Below are 22,158 nucleotides of genomic sequence, written 5' to 3' on the forward strand. Positions count from 1 at the left end.
CAGGTTGGCTTGGCTGCGGAAGCGACTCCCGCCAGGGCGGGGCGCGGCACGGGAGGGCGGGGAACGCAGCAATTTCCGCTTCCGGTCCGTCGCCTCCTTCGGTTGCTTCCCGTCTCCTCGGCGGCTCCCCTCCCCCGCCGGGCTCTCCGCGCCCCTTTTGGGCGGCGGGGCGGCGGAGCCGTCGGCGTGCGGCCCCCCTTGCGTTCGTGCGTGCGCCCGTGGCGCCTCCTGGTCCGCCGCCCGGGGCCCGGCGCACGCCGCCCGACACCGAGGCCAAGCGGGGTAGGGGGCTGACCGCCATGACCCCCCAGAGCCCGGCGTGAGGGGGCCGAGGTGAGCGCGGGGCGGAGCGCGGGGGACGCCGGCCCGCCTGCTCCGGGCGTTCGGGCCTGGGCCGCGGCGCGCGCGGGCTCGCGCCTGGCCGGTTCTGGGTGTCTCTGGCGGCCTTTGTGTCTCTGCTCCTGTGTCGGCCTTGACTGCCCCCGTGTCGGTTGTCTGTCTGTCTCTCTCTCTCTCTCCTGTCTGTGTCTGTCCGCGTCTGTTTCCTGTGGGGCTCTGCCTGTGCCTGTTTCAGTGGACTTAGAAAAGGGTTTGGAGAGAGGAGTGTGTCTGTCCCGGGTCTCTTTTTCCTCTGCCTGTCAAGTATGTGTCTGTCAGGATTTTGTTTGTGTCTTTCGAGTTTCCGAGTCTTCATTTCCCTAGTCTCTAGCCCTTCCCTGCGGGCTTTTTTGCCTATGGTGCAAATCTTACCCCCGTCCCGTCTTAACATCGGAGTTTTGCCCCCATACCTATCACCTCCAATCCTGAAGTTTCTTTCCAGGAGTCTGTTCCCTGGTCTAGAATCTGCCCCTTTTCCCCTGTTTTCTGAGTCTCTGGTGTGGTGGTGAAGAGCCCCAGCCTTGGATTCAGAGGCCCGGCTGCCTGCTAAGCTGTGTGGTATTTGCCAGGTGATACTCTCTATCTCCAAACCTCAGTTTCCTAGTCGTAGGAAATTCGTAGTTCGTAGGCGTTCATAGTTTCTACATCATTGGGTCCTTGTGCCTGTAAGTTGAGGTGATACATGTAAAGTACCAGACGTTATCTGACACATAGCAAGTGTGTAATTACTGGGAGCGCTGGTTTTTGTTATTACAGTGCTTAGAAGTTTTTACATAGTAAGTGTTAGATATCGGTCGGTTATTGGAGTACTCCTTGGAGAACTTTGCCATATCCTTTGTATTCTTTTTAATCTAATAATTCTCTTGGAATCAATTTAATTTGAAATACGATCTCATTCTAAGCAGTATCTGAGAAATGGTAGCTTTGATGTGCTAGTTGGGTATTTTTTTCTAATGCACGCCAAATAAGTACACAGTATTAAGATAGTGCATTTTCTGCCGCCACCCTTTTGGAACTGTTCTCTGTTTTTTTCTCTGATAATAATAGCAGCCAGTGTTATTGAGCGCCTACTATCTGTAGGGCACAGAGCCAAGCACTGTATGTACCCATCTTATTTAATCAACAGGCCTGCCAGGTAGGAATTCTTTCATTTCAGAGTTGAGCAAACTGCATCTCAAGGAGGTTGGCGCTGCAGGTAGCTGATGTGGCCAGGATTTGAACCCACATTTTATATTCTTTGCCATTAGATTCCATTTTTCTTGTGTCTTATTTCTCGCCAGGTCTCTTTGTTTCTGGGCCTCTGTCTTTCCTCCTTGGCCTCCTGCCTCCCTGTCTTCCCATGTTCTTGTATCTGCTGTTGCTTGTATCTTTCTCATTGTGTCTCTGCCTAGCTCCTTCTGCCCGGGTTTGGGTTTCTGTGTGTCTCTCTCTGTCCGGGTCTGTCTCTATTTCTTGTCAGTCCCCTTCTCCATATTACATCATCTCATCATCTTAATGTGTCAGGCTGGGGCTGCTTTGGGACTCCGGAGATTTTCTTTTTAACTAGCTACATCTGTCTTCAGGTGCCTGGCTCTCTAGTCTGAGTTCGAAGCAGAGGTCAGCCTCTGTCAGTCATCCCTGTCTCCCCTGGGCTTACATCATGGTGGGGCTTTGAAAATCTCCCTCTGTGGCTTGTTGGAGCCGCATAGACTGGTGATGAGAGCTGGCTCTGGAACCAGGCTGCTCCAGGAGTAAGGTGTGTGTCCCTGGGCACGGGGCTGAACCTCCGTGTCTCAGTTTCCACCCTGTGAGGTGACTATGAATCATGGGGTTGTTTCAAGATTAACTGAGTTAATACATGTAAAACGCTTAAAACAGTGCCTGGCATGGGATACGAGCAGTGCGAGCGTCTGCTGGTGTCATCATCGTTTGCTTGACTCTCCTGTTTCTCATCACCAGTCTTGGGATGGGTTAGTTTAATTGAGGTTAATTTAAAAGTATGAGTTTTGGAGTTCAGGTGGGCCTTGGTTTGAGTCTGCCCTGCCATTCCTGGTGTGTGACCTTGGTTGAGTTAGTTAACCTCCAGGAGCCCAGTCTCTGCATGCAGTATTGAAAAATGTCATGTCCCTCTTGTGCTGAGTGAGCACCTGGCACACAGCTGGGACCCAGGCAGTGGGGCTGTTGGGTTCCTTATCTCTCCTGAGCCCTGGGCTTCCCCTGTCCTTGGGACGTCTGGTCTTCTGGCTTCCCCGGTTCTTCCTGCCGCCCTGGGTTGGCTCCGTGCTCCTGCCCCTGTCTTTAATCCCTTCATCCTTCATCAGCCTTCTTTCTCATGTGTCCTTGTTTTGCTGTGGATTCCTGCCCGCTCCATCCTTGTTCCAGAGGTCTGTCCTGCCCTCCCTCTCCATTTCCTCCTTGCATGGTTTACTGAATGGTTTTTCTGGGCCAGCTTCTTTGGTAGGAAAAGCCACATCTAGACAAACATGTTCTCTGCCCCCATGGGGCCTGTAGGTTGACCTGAGCTACAGAATCAGACAAAAGAATATAAAATCATGAGGGATGCTGGGTTTACTGATGAGGCTCCAGGGAAAGGTGACCATGATGTTTGAGTGTGGACCTGGGAAGTGTAAACAGAGCACTTGGGGTGAGTGGACATCCCTGGGCGAGGAAGAAGGAAGAGCGCATGGGCAGGATGGAGTGCCTGCGGATGTGCTACCAGTGTTTACAGGGCGTCAGTTCCCTAGATGACTGCATGGAGCCCCATTTGACGGAAGAGAAAGCAAAGCTGAGGTGCAGGAGATGGCAGCCCACCCAGGGTGGCCTGGCCAGGAACTAGCTGAGCCAGGGTGTGGGGCTGCGATGTGCCACTGCATATACTCTGCCTCACTGAGCAGGGGCCCCAGCAGGAAGGAGGCAGCCTGTTTGAGGAACTGAAACATGGATGGGGTTACTTTGAGACCTAGAGGTTAACAAGGGACAGAGCCTTCTGGGCCACAGTTAGGAACTCATCTTTGACCCTGAGGGCTCTGGGCAACCCATGTCCCACTTGTGTTTCCAGAGGTCCTGTTCCCTTCTCAGATGCGGTGACCTGCCAGCGCCTGCTGCAGCCTTCGTCCAGGAGTCACCCCGTCTCTCCACGCATCAGGGGCCCTGTGCCCCTTGCTGCTGCAGCCGGGCACCATGTCGACCTCGTCCTTGAGGCGCCAGATGAAGAACATTGTCCACAACTACTCAGAGGCGGAGATCAAGGTTCGAGAGGCCACGAGCAATGACCCCTGGGGTCCGTCCAGCTCCCTCATGTCAGAGATTGCTGACCTCACCTACAACGTCGTCGCCTTCTCGGAGATCATGAGCATGATCTGGAAGCGGCTCAATGACCATGGCAAGAACTGGCGGCACGTCTACAAGGTCAGCGTCCCGCTCTCCTCCCCAGGCAGGTGCAGGGGCTCAGGCGGGAGGGCAGGAGCCCGTGTTGTGCACCCTGCCTGGGATGGCATCCCGGTTCTCAAGAGGAGCTGTAGAAGAGTAAAATCTCTCTTTTTGTTTAATGAAGGCAACGAATGTAAGGCTAAGAAGTTTGGAGCCTAGTGGTTAAAATCTGTTTTTTGAGTGAGTGGTGCATTCGTAAGATTCATGTGCTCAGGAGGCCTGAAAGGGCCCACAGTGCCCATCTCTTCTGTGTGCCCAGATACCCAGTTCCTTTCCTCACAGCAGCCAAGTTTCTGCTCTGGACCCTGTCTGTGAACGCCCCTCAGGCAGGTGTGTGCTCCCCGTGGCACAGGCGATGCCACGCTGGGGATGAACACTGGAACAGTGTCGTGTTCTCACACTGCTTGTCAGACTCAAAAGCCTGCATACTGTTTGCTGGCATCAGTCCGACAGTGGGAGAGACGGGACCATAGGGATGGAATGCAGAGGGCAGGTTGGTGCTCGCCGGGAGTTGGACGGGAGGGGTCACCTACAGAGGGCAGCACAAGGACATTTCGGGGGCAGCGGGACTGTTCTGTGCCTTGAGTGCCGTGGTGGCTTCATGTCCTGTGCATTTGTCAGAACTCAGACTGATGTTAAAATGAGCGAGTCTTACCATATGTAAATTAGACCCCAATTTAAAAAAGGAAAAGGAGATTTTATCTTTACATTGCCTATCAGGATGTAAAAGATTTGCTGCTTTTTTTTTTCTTTTACAACTGCAGAACTTTCAACTCTATGGATGGGTCATAATTTATTTAACTAGTGACTTGTTGATGGATTTTTTTGAAAAGGGTTTTGCAGTGTTTTAAGAATGAGATTGCCGTGAATATCCTTGTACCTTTGCTGTTTTCTAGAACTGGAGTTGCCGAGTCAAGAGGCTCGTGCATGTGTAATTTTGGCAAATGTGGCCAAAGTGCCCTCCATGGATGTGGCCTAGTTGCTGGCCCTGATCCACTGACCACACACGCAGATCGCAGGTTTTGGGTCAAAGGGCTCGCACCTGTGAGCAGGACTCAGCGAGTGGGTTTTCAGTTTGCTGTTCGTGGGGTCCAGGGGCCTTAGCATCCCCACCTTTGGTCTTTGGTTACTGTGTTCCTCGTGTTACGGCAAAGTGGCCAAGGACGTGGGCTGGGCCGGGTTACTCTCCCGGTGGTGGGATCTCGGGCTCATCCCTGAATCTCCCTCTGTGAGGGCCCATGGAGTTGATTCACGTCTGACTCGGGTTAGGGGCTGGTGAGTGTTAGACAGCTGCTGTTGCGGTCCATTGGCAAGCATCTGCAGAGGGCCCGCTCTGGGTGTCTTGGTGCACCAGACCTGCAAGCCTCCACCCTCGTGCACTTAGACCTGGGCCTTTTCTGGGCGAGGTCCCTGTCCTTGCTGATTTTGGAGACTTCTGCTCAGGTGAGGGCAGTTCCCTCCACTCACAGATGAGGCTGAGGCTGGGAGCGCTGCACCACTTCCACGTGGGAGCAGGGGCTGAGGCCTGTTTCCTGTGACTGGTTTTCATGCCCAGCCCGACACACCAAGATTGGGTTGAGTCATAGGTTGAATCAGTTATTGGTCATTTATTGTGAAGGGCTGGGTGGCGTTTGTTTAGTTGAGGATCTTGGAAAAGCCTGGGGGTGCAGGGGAGCCTCTGTGGAGGCAAGGAGGAGGGGCGGGGCTGGAGGGGCAGGTGGGGCTGGAGGGGTGGGTGTGCAGAGGTGATGAATCCAGAGGGGCCCTAGACGCGGATCCTTCCTGGCTAGTGGCCAGAGTGATGCTGCTGGGGGCAGAGACAGAGTGGCCTGTGGGCAGGGCTGGCAGGTGCCAAGGCCTGAGAGTCTGCTAGGGAGCATGCGGTGCTGGTGGCCGGGGTGGACGGCAGGGCAGGGCAGGAGAGGGATGTGGCCTTCAGTGCCAGGCCGGGGCTTGGGGTGCTTCCTACAGGAGGTGGGAGAGCCTCCATGGAGAAGCAACTTGATTGTTTTTGTGCATGCCGCGCTTTTGTCCTGAGGTTGGTTACCTGTGGGCAGCCTCTTGCTGGACGGTGCTGGGGACCCAGCCCTGATCAAACCCGACCCCCGCCCTCAGGCAGCTCCCAGGTCGGTGGGAGTTGAGCCGATAGGCTGGCGGGTGCCATGAAGGAGGGAACACAGCACAAGGCTCTGCGGGCCTCAGGCAGTCAGGGCAGACTTCCTGGAGGAGGCAGCCAGCCAGTCACAGGTCTTAGCCAGCCTTTCTTGCCTGGTTCTTTCTAATAACTTTGTAAAGGTGGGTTTACTGAGGTATAATTTGCACACAGTAAAACCCAGCCTTTCAAGATAGAGTTTTCTGGGTTCTGACAGATGCACGTGTTTCATAACTGTCATCACAGCCAAGGCATAGAAGGTTTTTGTCACCCCCAAGACCTCCCCTGTGGTTTTCGTAGCCCCTCTGGGACCCTCCCCAGGCCTGGCTGTTCTTGCTGTGTTCACCGTCCTCACAGCATCTCTTGATTCTTGAGACTCTCCTTTCTATGCTCCCCACAGCAGAGTCTGGGCGCCGGCCTTTCTCTTTGAGCTTGGGGATCCCCAGCCCATGTGGCTGAGGACGTGGGGTTCCTGCTCCACCCTGAACTGCTGATTCCTCACACTGAGGGTGGGGTTCAGCCTCAGTACCCCCGGGGAGGGTTGATGGTGTCTGTGGAAACCTGCTTTGGTTGCCGCTTGTGCTGCCTGCTGGACGCTGTCCTGAGAGCAGCTTTGTGAGGTCAGCATGTGTCACTGTTGTCCCTGCTGTGGCATGTGCTGATAGCTGAGCATAGGCACAGGGCAGGGGTCCAGGAGGGGTCCCTGCGTCCACGTCTAGCCAGCGCCTCCCCTCTTGGATGACCACTTCTATCCCGCAGTCCCCTTCTGGAAGCACAGGTGATGAGGACAGCCCCACAGGCCCAGAGGCCTGAGCCGCTGTGGAGCTGCTGCACGCCCTGTGAGCCTCGCCGGAGCCCTCCGTGCTGACCTGTTCCGGCGTGAGGGCGGGTCCTCTTGCTTCCCACCATCCCTTTGCCACATGGTCTCATCTTGTCACTTCACCCCAGGTGGTGGGTTGTGCAGGAGCAGTCTTTCCACTTTGATGGATGGGGAAACTGAGGCCCAGAGATGGGGGAGGTGGCCTGCTCAGGCTTGTGGGGGAGCTGGGGCTTGGGCCTGTCCAGAGCCCAGGCTGTCCCACCCTGTGGCCCTGCTGGCTGGTACTTTGTGGATCTTATTGTCCCCGTGGAGAAGGAGGGTGATCTGGCTCTGCACGGCCTCCCTGCATGGCCTTGGGGGTGAGTCTTGGTGAGTAAGGGCCGGCGTTTATTTGGTACCTTGTATGTGTAGCACACGTAGGTTCTCATCAAATCCACAGTTGCCTGGTGAAGGAAGTTCTTTTCTTCCTTTTTCTCTGTTTTCCAGATGAGGAAACTGAGACACAAAGGAGCTCAGCTCTACCACGCAGGATGTGGTAGAGCCAAGAGGAGTCCCGAGCCCACCCTCTGGGCCCTGCCCCGAACCCCCGCTCTGGGTCCTGCCCCGAGCCCACCCTCTGGGCCCTGTCCTCAACCCCCACTCTGGGTCCTGCCCTGAGCCCACCCTCTGGGCCCTGCACTGCCACCTCACTTCTGAGGAATGCAGGGTCTCTCAGTCTTGACTTTAAACCAGGGGTCAGCAAAGTACAGCCCACTGGTGAAATCCCACCCACAGCCGTTTTTGTAAAAAAGTGAAGGAACACAGCCAGGCCCATTCATCTGTGGCTGTGGAGTAGTTGAGACAGAGAGTATATGGCCTGAAAAACTGAAATTTTTTCATCTGGCTCCTTACAGAATGTTTGCTGATTCCTGTTTTAAACTTTATTTCTGCATTGCAGCATGTCCTTGATAAAGCTGCCTTTGGCATTAAAAAGGACTATTATTTTATGCAGTTGCCCACTGCTTTTTGTTTGTTTTTAGAAAAGCAAAGGAAAAACAACTTACTCTGCAAACTTTTTTTTTTTTTCAACTTTTTTAGAGACAGGGTCTTGCTCTGTAGCCCAGGCTGGAATCCATCAGTACAATCGTAGCTCACCGAGCCTTGACCTCCTGGGCTCCAGGCATAGTTGAGGAATAGCTGGGACCACAGGCACGTACCACCATGCCTGGCTATTTTAAAATTTTTTTGTAGAGATGAGGGGTCTCACTGTATTGCCCACGCTGGTCTTGAACTCCTGGGCTCGAGTGATCCTCTTGTCTTGGCATCCCAGAGGGCTGGGATTATAGACATGAGCCACTACATCTGGCCCACTTGCTCACTTTTTTTTTTTTTTTGAGACGGAGTCTCGCTCTGTCGCCCAGGCTGGAGTGCAGTGGTCGGACCTCGGCTCACTGCAAGCTCCGCCCCCCGGGTTCCTGCCATTCTCCTGCCTCAGCCTCCCGAGTAGCTGGGACTACAGGCGCCCGCCACCACGCCGGCTAGTTTTTTGGTATTTTTTAGTAGAGACGGAGTTTCACCATGTTAGCCAGGATGGTCTCGATCTCCTGACCTTGTGATCTGCCTGTCTCAGCCTCCCAAAGTGCTGGGATTACAGGCTTGAGCCACCGTGCCCGGCCTGCTCACTTCTAAAATAAGATTTTAAATTTTTCATTAAGGAATTGCATATTAAGCACATCATGAATGTATAACACATTGGACACCTGTGTAGCCTTCGCCTAGAGGGAGGTAGAGGATGCATCCAGCCTTCCAGGTTCCCTCAGGAAACCCGTCTCCTGCGGGCACCGTGTCTGACTTCTGTCTGCCAAGACTGTTCTTGAACTTTATATACGGGGAGTCACGTGTGGTCTTTTGTGTCTGGCTTCTTTTGCTCACCATCACCATCAGGTCAGCAAGGTTGACTGTGCTGTTGCATAAAGCAGTTTTTGTTTATTTTGAGAAAGAGTCTCACTGTTGCCCAGGCTAGGGTGCAGTGGCGCGGTCTCGGCTCACTGTAGCCTCCGCCTCCTGGGCTTAAGCAATCCTCCAGCCACAGCCTCCCAAGTAGCAGGGATGACAGGCACGTGCCACCACACCTGGCTAATTTTTTGTTATTTTATTTATTTATTTATTTATTTAGAGATGGGGTTTCGCCATGTCGCCCAGGATGATCTTGAACTTGTGGACTCAAGTGATCCACCCACTTCAGCCTCCCAAAGCACTGGGGTTACAGGATTGAGCCACTGCACCAAATATAATAAGATTAAGTAATAACTTATTCTTTCTTATTTATGAGACGGAGTCTCGCTGTGTCGCCCAGACTGGAGTGCAATGGCGCGACCTCAGCTCACTGCAACTTCTGCCTCCCAGGTTCAAGCAATTCTCCTGCCTTAGCCTTCTGAGTAGCTGGGATTACAGGTGCCTGCCACCACACCTGGCTAATTTTTGTACTTTCAGTAGAAATGGGGTTTCACTATATTGGCCAGGCTGGTCTTGAACTTCTGACCTCGTGGTCCGCCCACCTTGGCCTCCCAAAGTGCTGGGATTACAGGTGTGAGCCACCGTGCCCGGCCTATTTTTTGTTTTTTCTTGAGACTGAGTTTCGCTCTTACTGCCCAGGCTGGAGTGCAGTGGCACTATCTTGGCTCGCTGCAACCTCTGCCTCCCAAGATAAGTGATTCTCCTGCCTCAGCCTCCTGAGTAGCTGGAATTATAGGCGCTCGCCACCATGCCCAGCTAATTTTTTGTATTTTTAGTAGAGATGGGGTTTCACCATCTTGGCCAGGCTGTTCTCTAACTCCTAACCTCAGATGATCTGCCCGCGTCGGCCTCCCAAAGTACTAGGATTACAGGCATGAGCCACTGTGCCCGGATATTTATTTGTTTCATTTATTGATTTATTTTACTTACTTACTTATTTATTTTTGAGACGGAATCTTGCCCTGTTGTCCAGGCTGGAGTACAACGATGCGATCTCGGCTTACTGGAACCTCTGCCTCCTGGGTTCAAACGATTCTCCTTGCCCCACCCTCCTGAGTAGCTGGGATTACAGGTGCGCACCACCATGCCCAGCTACTTTTTTGTATCTTTAGTAGAGATGGGGTTTCACCATGTTGGCCAGGCTGGTCTCAAACTCCTGACCTTGTGATCCACCCACCTCGGCCTCTCAAAGTGGTAAGATTACAGGCATGAGTCACCACACCCGGCCTTATTTATTTATTTTTAAATGGAATCTCACTCTGTCTCCCAGGCTGGAGTACAGTGGCGTGATCTTGGCTGACTGTAAGCTCTGCCTCCCCCATCCAAGGGATCCTCCCACCTCAGCCTCCTGAGTAGCAGGGATTACAGGTGTGCACCACCATGCCTGGCTAATTGTTTTGTATTTTTAGTGGAAACGGTTTCACCATGTGGGCCAGGCTGGTCTCGAATCCCTGACCTCGGGTGGTCACCTGCCTCAGCTTCCCATAGTGCTGGGATTATAGGTGTAAGCCACCACGCCTGGCCTTGTTTATTTTTAATTTCAGTGTATGTGGTAGTCCCACTGTGTGAGTGTACCATAGTTTATATATGCAGTTCACTGTGGGTGGGTTTTTGCACTATTTCCCACTTCACAATATTTTTAGCTGCGATACCAGAGTCCAGAGAGCTCTGGAAACAAAAATGTTTCATGATCCATTTGGCACAAAGTCTGACCCAGACTGAAGTGAGGTCGTTTATATGGTGTCTGCTGGTCCCGCGGTAATGTGGCTGTTGGCAGGACTGTGCCTGGAGCGTTCTCTTATGTGTTGTATGTGTGTTGTTTTCCTGGTCTGAACTCAGGAAAATTCTGAATTCCAAAACACAAGGGCCCCAGGAGTTGTGGACCTGGGACTGCCTCTTGGCTTAGGGTGTGATAAAGCATAGAAATGGCTTATCTTCTTTCCTTTCTCTTTTCGTGTCAATACCTTGAGGGCCGGTTAAAGACTAATCTCTGATTACACTGTAAATGCTGTTAACACACCTTTGAAAGGCCCCTTGCCAGAGCTAGGTCCAGCTGCCTCAGAGGGCGAGGAGATATGAGTGGCCCTGGCATCTTTCCTGGCAAATTTCTCCTTGGTTCAGACGGAGCTTAGCTGTGATAGCTGACTCCTCCCCTAGGAGCCCTGGGTGGGTTTCTGTGGCTCTGTGAAGGCCCTGGAATCACCTGCAAAATCAAAGGTGTGCCTTTTTCTGAGGTCAGTGACCAAGATACCCACTGCAGAGCCTTAAGGGGGCCATGACCCCTCAAGCCCAGGACTTGAGCCTGAGCTAGGAAGAGCCACGGAGACCTTGGTCCCCCGGCCCCTACTATTAATTTCCACTTGTTGAAAGCAAGTTTGTTTTCATATTATAAAATGCAAACGTACCAAAGGGTGCAGATTGAACGATCATGTTCCCTCTGCCCTGTCCTCTTGCTCCTGGTGGTGTGGAACCTCGGTGCCCCTCCCGAGAGAACCCAGGCCTGCGTGGGCCCTTGCGTGGATCTCTTCCCTTCTTGCAGAGGTGACAAGCTACTGCTCCAGGCTGTTGATACCAGCGTGAGGTTTTACAGTCAGAAATGCTGACACATTTCAAACTGAATACTAAGACCCCCTTCATTGTGATTTAACTAATGTGGTTTTCTTGCCATGTTACTTTAGATTTCAGTTGTAGAGAAATAGGGCTCCGGGATGCCAGGTGATGCCCACGGCGGCTGTGGTGCCTGCGGCTGCCATTTCCTCTTTTATTTGGATCGAGATAGAGCTCCTACAGTGTGCAGTCCTCTTCATACCCCACAGTTCAGCGGCATTCGGCCCATTCACAGTGCTGTGCGACCACCTCTGTCCAGCTTCAGAACTCCTTCATCGCCCCCGAGAGAAAACCCATAGCCTTCAGGTGTTCCCTCTCCATGCCTCCCTCCACCCCCGGCAACCCATAATCCACTCTCTGTCTGTCTGGATTTGCCGGTTCTGGATGATTCATGTGGACGGAATCCCAGGCCGTGTGGCCTACTGTGTATCTGTCGCTGAACGCAGTCCCTCCGTGGCTGGTCCCCGTCACAGCATGGGGCCGTGTCGTACTCGGTGGGGACAGGTGGGTTGTGGGACTTGCACCCAGTCAACTGCCCCGGGGCCTGGGCCGTCTCCAGCCTGCCTTGCGGTGCCTGCCCGGCGTGCTGACCGCCCAGCGTGCTGACCGGGCGTCCCTGTGCCCGCCCGCAGGCCATGACGCTGATGGAGTACCTCATCAAGACCGGCTCAGAGCGCGTGTCACAGCAGTGCAAGGAGAACATGTACGCCGTGCAGACGCTGAAGGACTTCCAGTACGTGGACCGCGACGGCAAGGACCAGGGCGTGAACGTGCGCGAGAAAGCCAAGCAGCTGGTGGCCCTGCTGCGCGACGAGGACCGGCTGCGGGAGGAGCGGGCGCACGCGCTCAAGACCAAGGAAAAGCTGGCACAGACCGCCACGGGTGAGCCCTCCCTGCGGCCCCTGACGGCCTAGAGTCTGTCCTCTGCCTGCTTCCCTGTCTCCCAGCCAGGAGCCACTGAGGCGTCCCCCTTTTCCTCCCCTCACCTGGGACCCTTGCTCTGGTCTCACTTGTGCCCTTTTTTCCCTTAGGACCTCCCATGCAGCAGCTCTGGGGCCCTTCCTGCCTCTTGCCTTGTGCCCCAGGGCAGGTCTAGAACTGGGAGCTTTTATTCCACTTCCCCATAGACTCAGGGCCTGAGGGCGGTCAGTGCTGGGGACAGTCACACAGTGACTCCCGAGGGTGCCGTGCTTCTGTCTGCACCGAGATGAGGGAACATCGGAGAGGCAGAGGGTGGCCTGGAAGGGGCACAGAAGGAAGGCCAGAGCCAGGGCCTGCAGGTTGCACCAGGCATCTGGGCCTGCGTTAGGAGCCTTGGCAATGCCTTCCGGAGGTGGAGGACTCAGTCTGGTGGGTGGTTACCAGCCCTGAAAACAAAACTTGAAATAGTGCCTCCCACATCGTCAGGCCAAGATCTGCCCCACGAAACATTTCCAGTTATGTGATGGGTGTGTGGGCCTTGGACTGTGCTGGAAAGTGTGAGCTATGCTGGTCGCGGGCTCACAGCCGTGAAGAGACTAGTCCTGCTGCTCAGGACTGGGAGGGAGGCTGGAGAATGTCTGTGAGGCTCTTCTGCTCTCCAGGAAGAGTGGAGGTGCCTCAGTTAGTGGGGGTGCGTGAGATGGGGAGGGGCCGCTAGAGCACTGCCCTGGAGATGGAGGTGGGTCAGCCAGGCCGGCACAGACAGCACGAAGGGCCTGTGGCCCCCATGGGGTCCGGCTCGAGGGACTGGACTTGTTTGGGGAGTCTAGGCCTTCTGTTTGGACAGGTCTCATTTGGGATCACCGTTCAGCACCCACGGGGATACATGGGTGTGATGGGGTGTGTACGGCCCTGCCCAGAACTCCAGAGTAAGGACCCAGGAGGTGGTAGACGGCGTGAAAGCAGAGTGTGAAGTGGAGGGAAGAAGCTGGCGTGGCGTGGGAGTGCTCAGAGCCGGGGACACCAGGAGGGAGTGTGGGCGGCAGAGAGGGGCTCGTCAGCTTGAGGCAGACAGGTGGGCGGCGGGGTTGGGGTGGACTGAGGAGGGACGTTGGCAGGAGCTGGGAGGAGAGCGGGAGCCTCAGGGAAGAGGCCTGAGGGTGGGAGATCCTGGCTTGGGGGTGGTCAGACTCTGTGCAGGGCCAGAGCCAGCGTCCTCTGCGTTGCTGGCCACGCCTTCCCATCCCAGCTGCCTGGCCCTGGCTGCCAGCAGTTGCTGGGAAGCGGCTGCGCCCCTCTGACACTCACCAAGGACTCAGGAATGTGAATTTCATGTAGTTTTCACTGTCTTTTTAAGACTTTTCAGTTATTTAATTTTTTAAGGGTACTCGAGTTTTCGCCCATCTTGGTGCATTCTTTTCATTGTTTCCCACCATTGAAAAATGTAAAGGCCTTTCTTGGACCTTCTCAGGCCAGCTGTGGCTGCCACTGTGGTGTGCTGGCCCCTGTCCTGGAGCGAGCTGTGTGGAGGGCTGTGGCCGGGGAGGAGGTTGGGGGCAGCTAGGGAGTGCGCCCTGAGACCCCCAGTGGGCGGGGAAGGGCCTGTGGTCCCTGGGCAGCACCGAGGCTGGGGGATCCAGTGATGGGAAGGCCCGGGTATTGCTGGCTGGGTGCCGTGTTACCTGTGATGTGGGAGGTGCGGCCCTCAGGGCTGCTGGGCATTGGATTTAGCCACCACTGGGCTTGGGGGTTGGGGCATATGCAAGGTAGAGGTTGGGCAATGGGGTGTAGATTCCCAGCACCCACCACTGAGAGTCCCCAGAGCTCAGGAGGAAGTCGCAGAGGCAGGGAAGAGGAGGAGGAGGGGCCACAGGAGCGTGGTCCTCCCTGTGCCCCGGCCTCACCCGTGCCCCACGCTGCCCTTCCATCTGCCTATCCCCCCAGACGGCCACTTACCCACCCAAGTCTGTCAGCCGCTGCTGGTTCTCTCATCCTTTCTTCGCTCATAACCCCAGATGGTCACCCTTTGGCCTCGCTCTGCCGCCCACGTGCTCCCTGGGCATACCATGCACCCAGTCCTGCTGGGCACACTGCATGGGGGCCAGCCTGGGGGCCCCTGAACCTGGTGCAGGTGGGGCCGCCAGACAGCTGCCTGCTGTAGCTCCGGGCGAGGGGAGTCAGGGCCTGCTTGTCAGGGAGAGGCCTGGGCCCGGGGAGTGGGTTGGGTGGGGACAGAAGTATAGAACACAGGTGCGAGGCGTCTTGGAGCTGGAGCGGACAGAACTTGCTGACGAGTGCACAGTGGTGGGGAGGGCAGGGCAGGAGAGGCAAGGTCCACCCTGGGGCTTTGGAGGCTGGGGTGATGGCCCCACGCTCGGCAGGCCTGGGGCCTGGTTGGAGCCTGTTCTCTGCACTGTGGAGGGGGGCCTAGGGTCCACAGGCCTTGAGGGTGGAGAGAACAGTGTCAGGACAGAGTTTGAGGGTAGGCGGGGGTCACTTGAGAGGATGCTGCAGTGGAGGCCGGGGATATCAGCACCCTCCTGGAGGGTCCGGCCGTGCTTTCCTGTGTCCTCTCTGTCCCTCCTCCTCCTGCTCCTGGAACCAAGGGCTCCTTCCTGGCCCACTCCCCAGCCCTGACCAGGCCTTGGATCCTGCCGTCTCAACAGACGCTGTTCTCCCACTCTGAATTCCAGTTGTTCCCTGCCAGAGCTACCATTCTCCACAAGCCCTGGAAACAGAGGCCTGGGAGACCCGGGAGGAAGGACCTCCCATCCCCCAGGGGCCCAGCGACAGACCCCAGGCACGCGGGAAGTCCTGGTGGTGGCAGGGCTCAGAGGTTCCTGGGGTTCCCCATCTGCTTATCAGACTGACTTTTGCTCTGGTCCTTCCCTGATGCCTGGCCCCTCCCATGGGTGGGGCTGCCTGCACCCCCCTCCGGGGACCCTGCATCCCCGCCCTTTCTCCTCTGGGCACTTGGTGTCTGGTCTCTGCCTCTCGGTCCTAGTCTTGGCCTTCAGAGGCTGTAGGGTGGGGGACTTGGGGGGTGGGGTTGGACACAGAAGCCCCCATCTCTCTAGGCTGTGGGGTTTCCTGTCTCTCGTTCCCTGGTCTGGGTCTCACGAGTTTCTCCCCCACCCTCCAGCCTCATCAGCAGCTGTGGGCTCAGGCCCCCCTCCTGAGGCGGAACAGGCATGGCCACAGAGCAGTGGGGAGGAGGAGCTGCAGCTCCAGCTGGCCCTGGCCATGAGCAAGGAGGAGGCTGACCAGGTACTGGGCGTGCAGCTGGGGCTGTCTGTCCGCCACCCGCCTCCACGTCTCACCTCAGGCTGCCTCCCAGCCAGACGCAGGCCTGGCCCTCACTGTCGCTGCTCCACGTGCTGTCACTCGTCTCCTCCCCAGTCCTGCCTCATCCTCACCCCCCGTCCCTCTGCGTGTCACTCTCTGCCTGTCCCTCACTGGTTCAGGGACCCCAAGCCCTCTCTTTCTTTGACCCTATCTGACTCTGGCTCTACCTCTTTTCCTGCCTCTGCCTCTGGGCCCTCCCGCCATGCCCCTCACACTCTCTCTCCCCCAGCCCCCATCCTGCGGCCCCGAGGACGACGCCCAGCTCCAGCTGGCCCTTAGTTTGAGCCGAGAAGAGCATGATAAGGTCAGAGCAGCCTCCCTGCCCCTGCCAGGGACTCCCCTCAGAGCAGCCCCATCGCCCCTTCCTAAGTCACCCCCCACCATCCTGCTGGGCTGCAAAGCCCACAGGCTCACGCATGTTGAAGCCTCAGTACCTTCAGCTGTAGAATGTAGGACCTCTGGTCAGACAGAGCCTGGTGGCGGCCAGCACAGCCGTGCCAAGGTTGCTTGGGTGACCAGGGTCCGTTCCTCCCCCCAACGCAGGAGATACCACTGAGGCGGGTGCCTGTCCTCCCTGGGTGCCCCAGCACAGCACCCCACTCCCCTCATCCCCGTGTCCCACCCGACCTTTGACCCAGGTGCCCCATCCCCATTTCATACATTGTCCGCATCCCATCGAATCCTTCAGCCGCCTTCGTTGGGGTGGGAGGGGTTGCTGGGGCTTCCGGGCTGAGGTGGCATCTGCCTACGGCTCACGTTCTCATGTCTCCCTGGCTGCTGCCCGTGCCCCAACAGGAGGAGCGGATCCGTCGCGGGGATGACTTGCGGCTGCAGATGGCGATCGAGGAGAGCAAGAGAGAGACTGGGGGCAAGGAGGAGGTGAGCGGGGCTTGCTCTGCCCTCCCTGGCCCCCGCAGGTGTCCGTCCGTTCCATCGCTCATTCCTGCATGGCCAGGTCCCTGGAGCAGAGGCTGAAACACAAGGTCCTGGAGCTGGGCACTGGGTTTCCAGGCCCGGTCGGCCTCTCACTGCCTCTTCCTCCCCGCTGGGCTGAGGCTGGTGACTCGCCAGGCTGCCCTGTGGCCACCTTCTGTGGTCAGCACTGGCCATCCCTCTTCGGGCCGAGCACCATGAGGGCCACCCCCACCCGCCACAGCTGAATGGGGAGGCTCAGAATAGGTCAGCAGCCTGACATGGCCACAGGAAGGAGGGTGCAGGGCTCGCCCATCTGTTACACTTGCTTCGGCACCTCCTTGGTGCCCTGCCGTGTGCTGCACACCAGGGTCTGTTGGTGAGTGATGAGGCATGGTCCCGCCCTTGCAGACAGTGTGTCTGTGGCATTCCTGTGCTCTGCAGCTGAGTAGCAAACCCTCCCACAACCTTGCGCTTTCAGGTCACGCTTCAGTACTTCTCTGTGACGGGGCCCTGCTGGCTGGTTTTGTTTCGTGTCAGAGCTGAGGTCACTCACGCCTCTGGTCCCAGGGCGTCCGCACTGGCCTTGCCCACCAGCCTCCTCCCCTGGCCTCTCCCCAGTTACTAGTCTGTCCCGAGTGTCCTCACAGCACAGTAGCCGCTGCTGCCCCACCCCAGCACAGGCTCATCGGGCTGGGTCGGAGTTGGCTCCCAGCCTGTGCACTGCTGTTGGTCTCAGCAGGTCCTGAGGCCAGCCCAGGTTTGAGGGGTGGGGACAAGGCCCCCTCTCCATGGGAGGCGGCAGACAGCTTGTGGCCATAAGGCACAGTGGGACTTTCTTGGTAGATGGAAAGCTTCTTTATGTTGGCCTCAGCCAAGGGGTCTCTACCAGTGTCCCCCACAGCTCAGTGACCCCAGTGAGGGCTGCCCCGTTGGAGGGGCACCGGATCTCACCCATCTCTTCTCCTGCCCTGGACTCAGCTCTTCTTCCCCTCCCATCCCCCCGGGGCCTTTGCCTCACGGTGCTGACTGGAGATGTGTGCATGAGTCTGTTGGGGACACTTGCACTTTCCGAGACAGGGGCTCTGGTTAGCTGGGCCCGTCGTGTGCCACCCCAGAACACAGGACCTTGCAGCGTGTGTGTGGCGTGGGAAGGCCTGCAGTGCGATGACTGTGGGGTGACGGCAGGGCAATGTAGGGGGCATCATGAGAGGTGCTCAGGGTGACCTGAGTGGGGTTCAGGGGGGGCTTCCCCGGGGAAGGCATGGAGCAGGGACTGGGGGCTGACTGAAGAAGGCACGGTGGGCAGAGGGAGGAGTGAGCTGCTTTGGGTTGAGTGAGGGGAGGGCTTGGCCTCCATCCTCAGTCAGGGCTGGGCAAGGACCTGGGAACAGGTGGGGTTAAGGGGCTGCCCTGCTGTGGTGTGGAGAATGGATGTGGGGCAGGGGTGGGGCCTGTTTTGGGGCTCCCTGGGGTGGGGGAGGTGGGCAGGGGTGGGCCGACCCTAGGACGTACGAGGAGGGAGGGTGGGTGGTATGTTTGGGGCCTGCCTCCCTCTTACCCCTTACGGATGGCTGCTGTCTGGACACCCAGGGCCTGGCCACCTCCCCAGCGACGGGCCCCAGCTTGGTCCTTGGCCCGGGCTTCCCACCACTTCTTCATGCTCCTCCTCTTCTCTCTCCCCCACAGTCGTCCCTCATGGACCTTGCTGACGTCTTCACAGCCCCAGCTCCTCCCCCGACCACAGACCCCTGGGGGGGCCCAGCACCCGTGGCTGCTGCCGTCCCCACGGCTGCCCCCACCTCGGACCCCTGGGGCGGCCCCCCTGTCCCTCCAGCTGCTGATCCCTGGGGAGGTCCAGCCCCCACGCCGGCCTCTGGGGACCCCTGGAGGCCTGCTGCCCCTGCAGGACCCTCAGTTGACCCTTGGGGTGGGACCCCAGCCCCTGCAGCCGGGGAGGGGCCCACGCCGGATCCATGGGGAAGTTCCGATGGTGAGTGCGTGGCCTGCTTGCGTGCGGCCTCTATGCCTGTGTGTACCTGTCCTTGGTTGGCTGTGCCCTTGGACAGGGACAGATGCAGCCAAGTGGCCCCGGGCAGTGGTGGGGGCGTCCTGGGTACAGGGGAGGGGGTCAGATGAGACAGCCCAGGACAGGGCGTGTGAGATTGTGCCTTGGAGGACATGGGGGTGTGCTATGGGGAGCAGCTCAGCCAAGGGGCACAGAGGCTGCGGCCAGGGCAGAGCCTGTGTGACGTAGGCATCTGGGAAGGGCGGTGGGTGGAGCTGGGAGGTGCGGGTGGAGAAGGGCCTGACACCCAGCTGGACAGGGGAGGGGTGGGGGAGCTGAGGGAGGGCTGGGTAGGTCTGGCAGAGGCTGCGGGGAAGCCCCTCACCCCAGCTGGGGTCCCAGGGCCAGAGCCTGGCAGTGATGCCCAGTTGGAATTTGAGTTTGTGTGCGGGAGACCGGGAGCAAGGGAGCTTTTGTGTGAACAGCCACAGATTCAGAGGCATTGGTCCCCCCGGCCATCTGGGCAGTCAAGGTTGCCAGCTCCTCATGCTCTTGTGTCCTCACCCAGGTGGGGTCCCGGTCAGTGGACCCTCGGCCTCTGATCCCTGGACACCGGCTCCAGCCTTCTCAGATCCCTGGGGAGGGTCACCTGCCAAACCCAGCACCAATGGCACCACAGGTACTGCAGTGGGGGTGGGAACGGAGCCCCGGGCAGGAGTGAGTGGGAGATGTTAGAGTCGAGCATCCTAAGGAAGGGTGGACGCCCGGACTGGAGGTGGGAGCTGAGGCGGGGCCCCAGGGAGGGGCTGAGCAGAGCATCCCGACCCCACAGCCACCGGGGGATTCGACACGGAGCCTGACGAGTTCTCTGACTTCGACCGACTCCGCACAGCACTGCCGACCTCCGGGAGCAGCGCGGGTGAGCCCCTGCCTTTCTTCCCAGTGGCCAGAGGGAGCCCCATTCCCGGCTGTCTCTGTCCCACTCCAGACAGGGCCGGCTGGACTTAAGGATGAAAAGTTGACTTGGGTAGAGTGGGCCAGAACCATCCACTTGTCTTTAAAACAAGTGTGCATCTTGATTTTAGAGAAATTGCAGACTTAGAGAGAAACAGAATTCTTCTCAAGGTTTCCCACCAAAATGTCGACCTCTGACCCGTCTCTGCCTCCACATCGCTTGAGTGCCTTGCAGACTCTTCAAGTGTGTCAAAGAACAGGGACTGTCTTGTCCTGTGCAGTGAGCTGCATGGACAGGGGTTTGGAAGGCAGCCGAGGCTCCCCTTCCAGGTCCCCACTCGCCTGCTGGTGGCTCCAGGGCTGGCCAGGGTGCGTCCTCATGGGTGCTGCCTTTAGCTGCCCTGGCTCCTTGGGGTTTTCAGCTGGCGTAAGCCGGCACGCGCCGCCTGTGACGGGCCCATCTGCTGAGTCCCTGAGTGGCTACTCCGTCAGGAGTGTCTGAGGTCATTGTGGCCACTAGTGCTTCACCATGGCCTTCAGCTGGCACCTGTCTGTCCCATGATGAGTCATGTCAGCCTTATCTCTTGGTTTTTTTGTTTGTTTAAGTGAGCTGTTATTGAGGCACAGGTTGTGGTACAGAAACCTGTTTCCCCTGATGAAAGGCCGGTGGCTAACGGGGAGTGAGTGGCGCCTGCACTCCCCTCCTCTCATTATCTAGGTTAACATAGAGCAGTTTTCCTTCTTTTAGGCCTTTTTTTGTCCCATACAAATGTGTGCATTTTTTCAACAGTAGATAGAATTGTTAAATCTATTTAAAAAGAAAATCAGGCCAGGCGCAGTGGCTTGCGCCTGTAATCCCAGCACTTTGGAAGGTGGAGGTGGGCAGATCACCTGAGGTCAGGAGTTCAAGACCAGCCTGACCAACATGGCCGAAACCCCGTCTCTACTAAAAACACAAAATCAGCCGGGCGTGGTAGCACACGCCTGTAATCCCAGCTACTCGGGAGGCTGAGGCAGGAGAATCGCTTGAACCCAGGAGGTGGAAGTTGCAGTGAGCTGAGGTTGCGCCATTGCACTCAATCCCGGGAAACGAGCGAAACTCCGTCTAAAAAAAAAAAGTCAGACCTCCAGCCAACAGACGTCTTCACGCCGGCCCAGAACACGTGTCTTTGCTGTCTGTCCACTTGGAAGCTCCCGCTGGGGCTGTGTACTCAAGGAGCGTCTGAGGGCAGGCTCCTCTGAGCCTGGAGGCCCCTGTGAACAGGCCCCCGCTGCCTTCCCCCGTGGGCCTAGAGACCCTGGACAGCCCCTCCCTGAAGCAGTTGCTGCCTTGTGGTTGTCAGAGGGTGACACCTGCTTCCATCATCCCTCTTGCGTTTGCTCACTGGAATCAGACCCACCTTGTGGGAATCTGGGCTGACATGCAAGCTTTTGGCCTGGGCAAGCGTTGCTCCGCTCTGCACCTCAGTTCCTCTTTCCTGAGGCTTCTGGGCACCGGGCTCTTTGAAGCGCCCCCTATGATGGCCTATACTGCTCCCAGGTTGGAGCCTTGCTATCTGCCCTGTCTGAGCCCCTCTCCCCGCTCCTTTCAGGAGAGCTGGAGCTGCTGGCAGGAGAGGTGCCGGCCCGAAGCCCTGGGGCGTTTGACATGAGTGGGGTCAGGGGATCTCTGGCTGAGGCTGTGGGCAGCCCCCCACCTGCAGCCACGCCAACTCCCACGCCCCCCACCCGGAAGACGCCGGAGTCATTCCTGGGGCCCAATGCAGCCCTCGTCGACCTGGACTCGCTGGTGAGCCGGCCGGGCCCCACGCCGTCTGGAGCCAAGGCCTCCAACCCCTTCCTGCCAGGCGGTGAGTGTGGGCCCATCACCTGCCCAAGTCCTCCCTGTGGGTTCCAGCAGAGCAGGTGCCTCACAGGGCAGGGACGCTTCGCCCCTCGCCTGCACGTGCTGGATGGACACAGGTGGGCCGCGCCACTGACTGCACTCCGTGTCTCTGGTCTTCTCTTCCTGCAGGAGGCCCAGCCACTGGCCCCTCCGTCACGAACCCCTTCCAGCCCGCGCCCCCTGCGACGCTCACCCTGAACCAGCTCCGTCTCAGTCCTGTGCCTCCTGTCCCTGGAGCGCCACCCACATACATCTCTCCCCTTGGCGGGGGCCCTGGCCTGCCCCCCATGATGCCCCCAGGCCCCCCGGCTCCCAACACTAACCCCTTCCTCCTATAATCCAGGGCGGAAGGGGGCCTGGCTCCATCCAGCTGCCCCATTCTGGCTCTCTGGGAGATCAGTGTTGTGAGTGCATGTGAAATGGGGGATCCCTGCCCCCAGTGCCCTTCCCCCTCCTGGGGCCCACTCACACTACATCCTCTTCCTTTCCCACCCCACCTCCCCGGAGAGAAACTGGACATGGGGCCTGGGGAGGGGAGCTGGCCAGAGGAGGACCCCTTTCCCGTGGCATTAGAAGGGGGAGGGGCGGCTGGGGCCCCCACCCATTCCCCCTCCCTCCAAACTCTCAACCCTCAGTCAGTGTTTGAGCCTCCTTGTTCCCCTCACGCACCCCCTCATGCACCCTCGGTGAATCCTTGGTGATGATTTTGGCAACTTTGGGAATAAATGGCAATTCCCACGGGCTTGGCTCCCCCAGCTTCCCATCTGTGATTT

The 22,158-nt window shown here is 57.7% G+C and overlaps 1 protein-coding gene across 5 annotated transcripts; it reads left to right on the plus strand.

Moving 5' to 3' along the window:
• Positions 1-192: 192 nt before the first annotated feature.
• Positions 193-22,126, plus strand: LOC105488147 (epsin 1). Of its 5 annotated transcripts, none has more exons than XM_011751980.3 (11): positions 193-333; positions 3,436-3,765; positions 11,993-12,242; positions 15,424-15,548; positions 15,856-15,930; positions 16,422-16,505; positions 18,228-18,531; positions 19,115-19,225; positions 19,379-19,465; positions 21,093-21,350; positions 21,515-22,126. In XM_011751980.3, exons 2-11 carry the CDS (start codon positions 3,538-3,540, stop codon positions 21,721-21,723), a joined length of 1,731 nt encoding a protein of 576 aa, XP_011750282.1. In that variant the 5' UTR covers positions 193-333; positions 3,436-3,537; the 3' UTR covers positions 21,724-22,126. The 5 variants fall into 5 exon arrangements, with proteins under 5 accessions (XP_011750282.1, XP_011750281.1, XP_011750284.1 ...); XM_011751979.3 differs by having other exon boundaries at positions 195-333; positions 3,416-3,765; XM_011751982.3 differs by lacking the exon at positions 15,856-15,930 and having other exon boundaries at positions 195-333; positions 3,416-3,765.
• Positions 22,127-22,158: the final 32 nt, after the last annotated feature.

This window comes from Macaca nemestrina, chromosome 20, assembly GCF_043159975.1.
Source record: "Macaca nemestrina isolate mMacNem1 chromosome 20, mMacNem.hap1, whole genome shotgun sequence".
Lineage (NCBI taxonomy): Eukaryota > Metazoa > Chordata > Mammalia > Primates > Cercopithecidae > Macaca > Macaca nemestrina.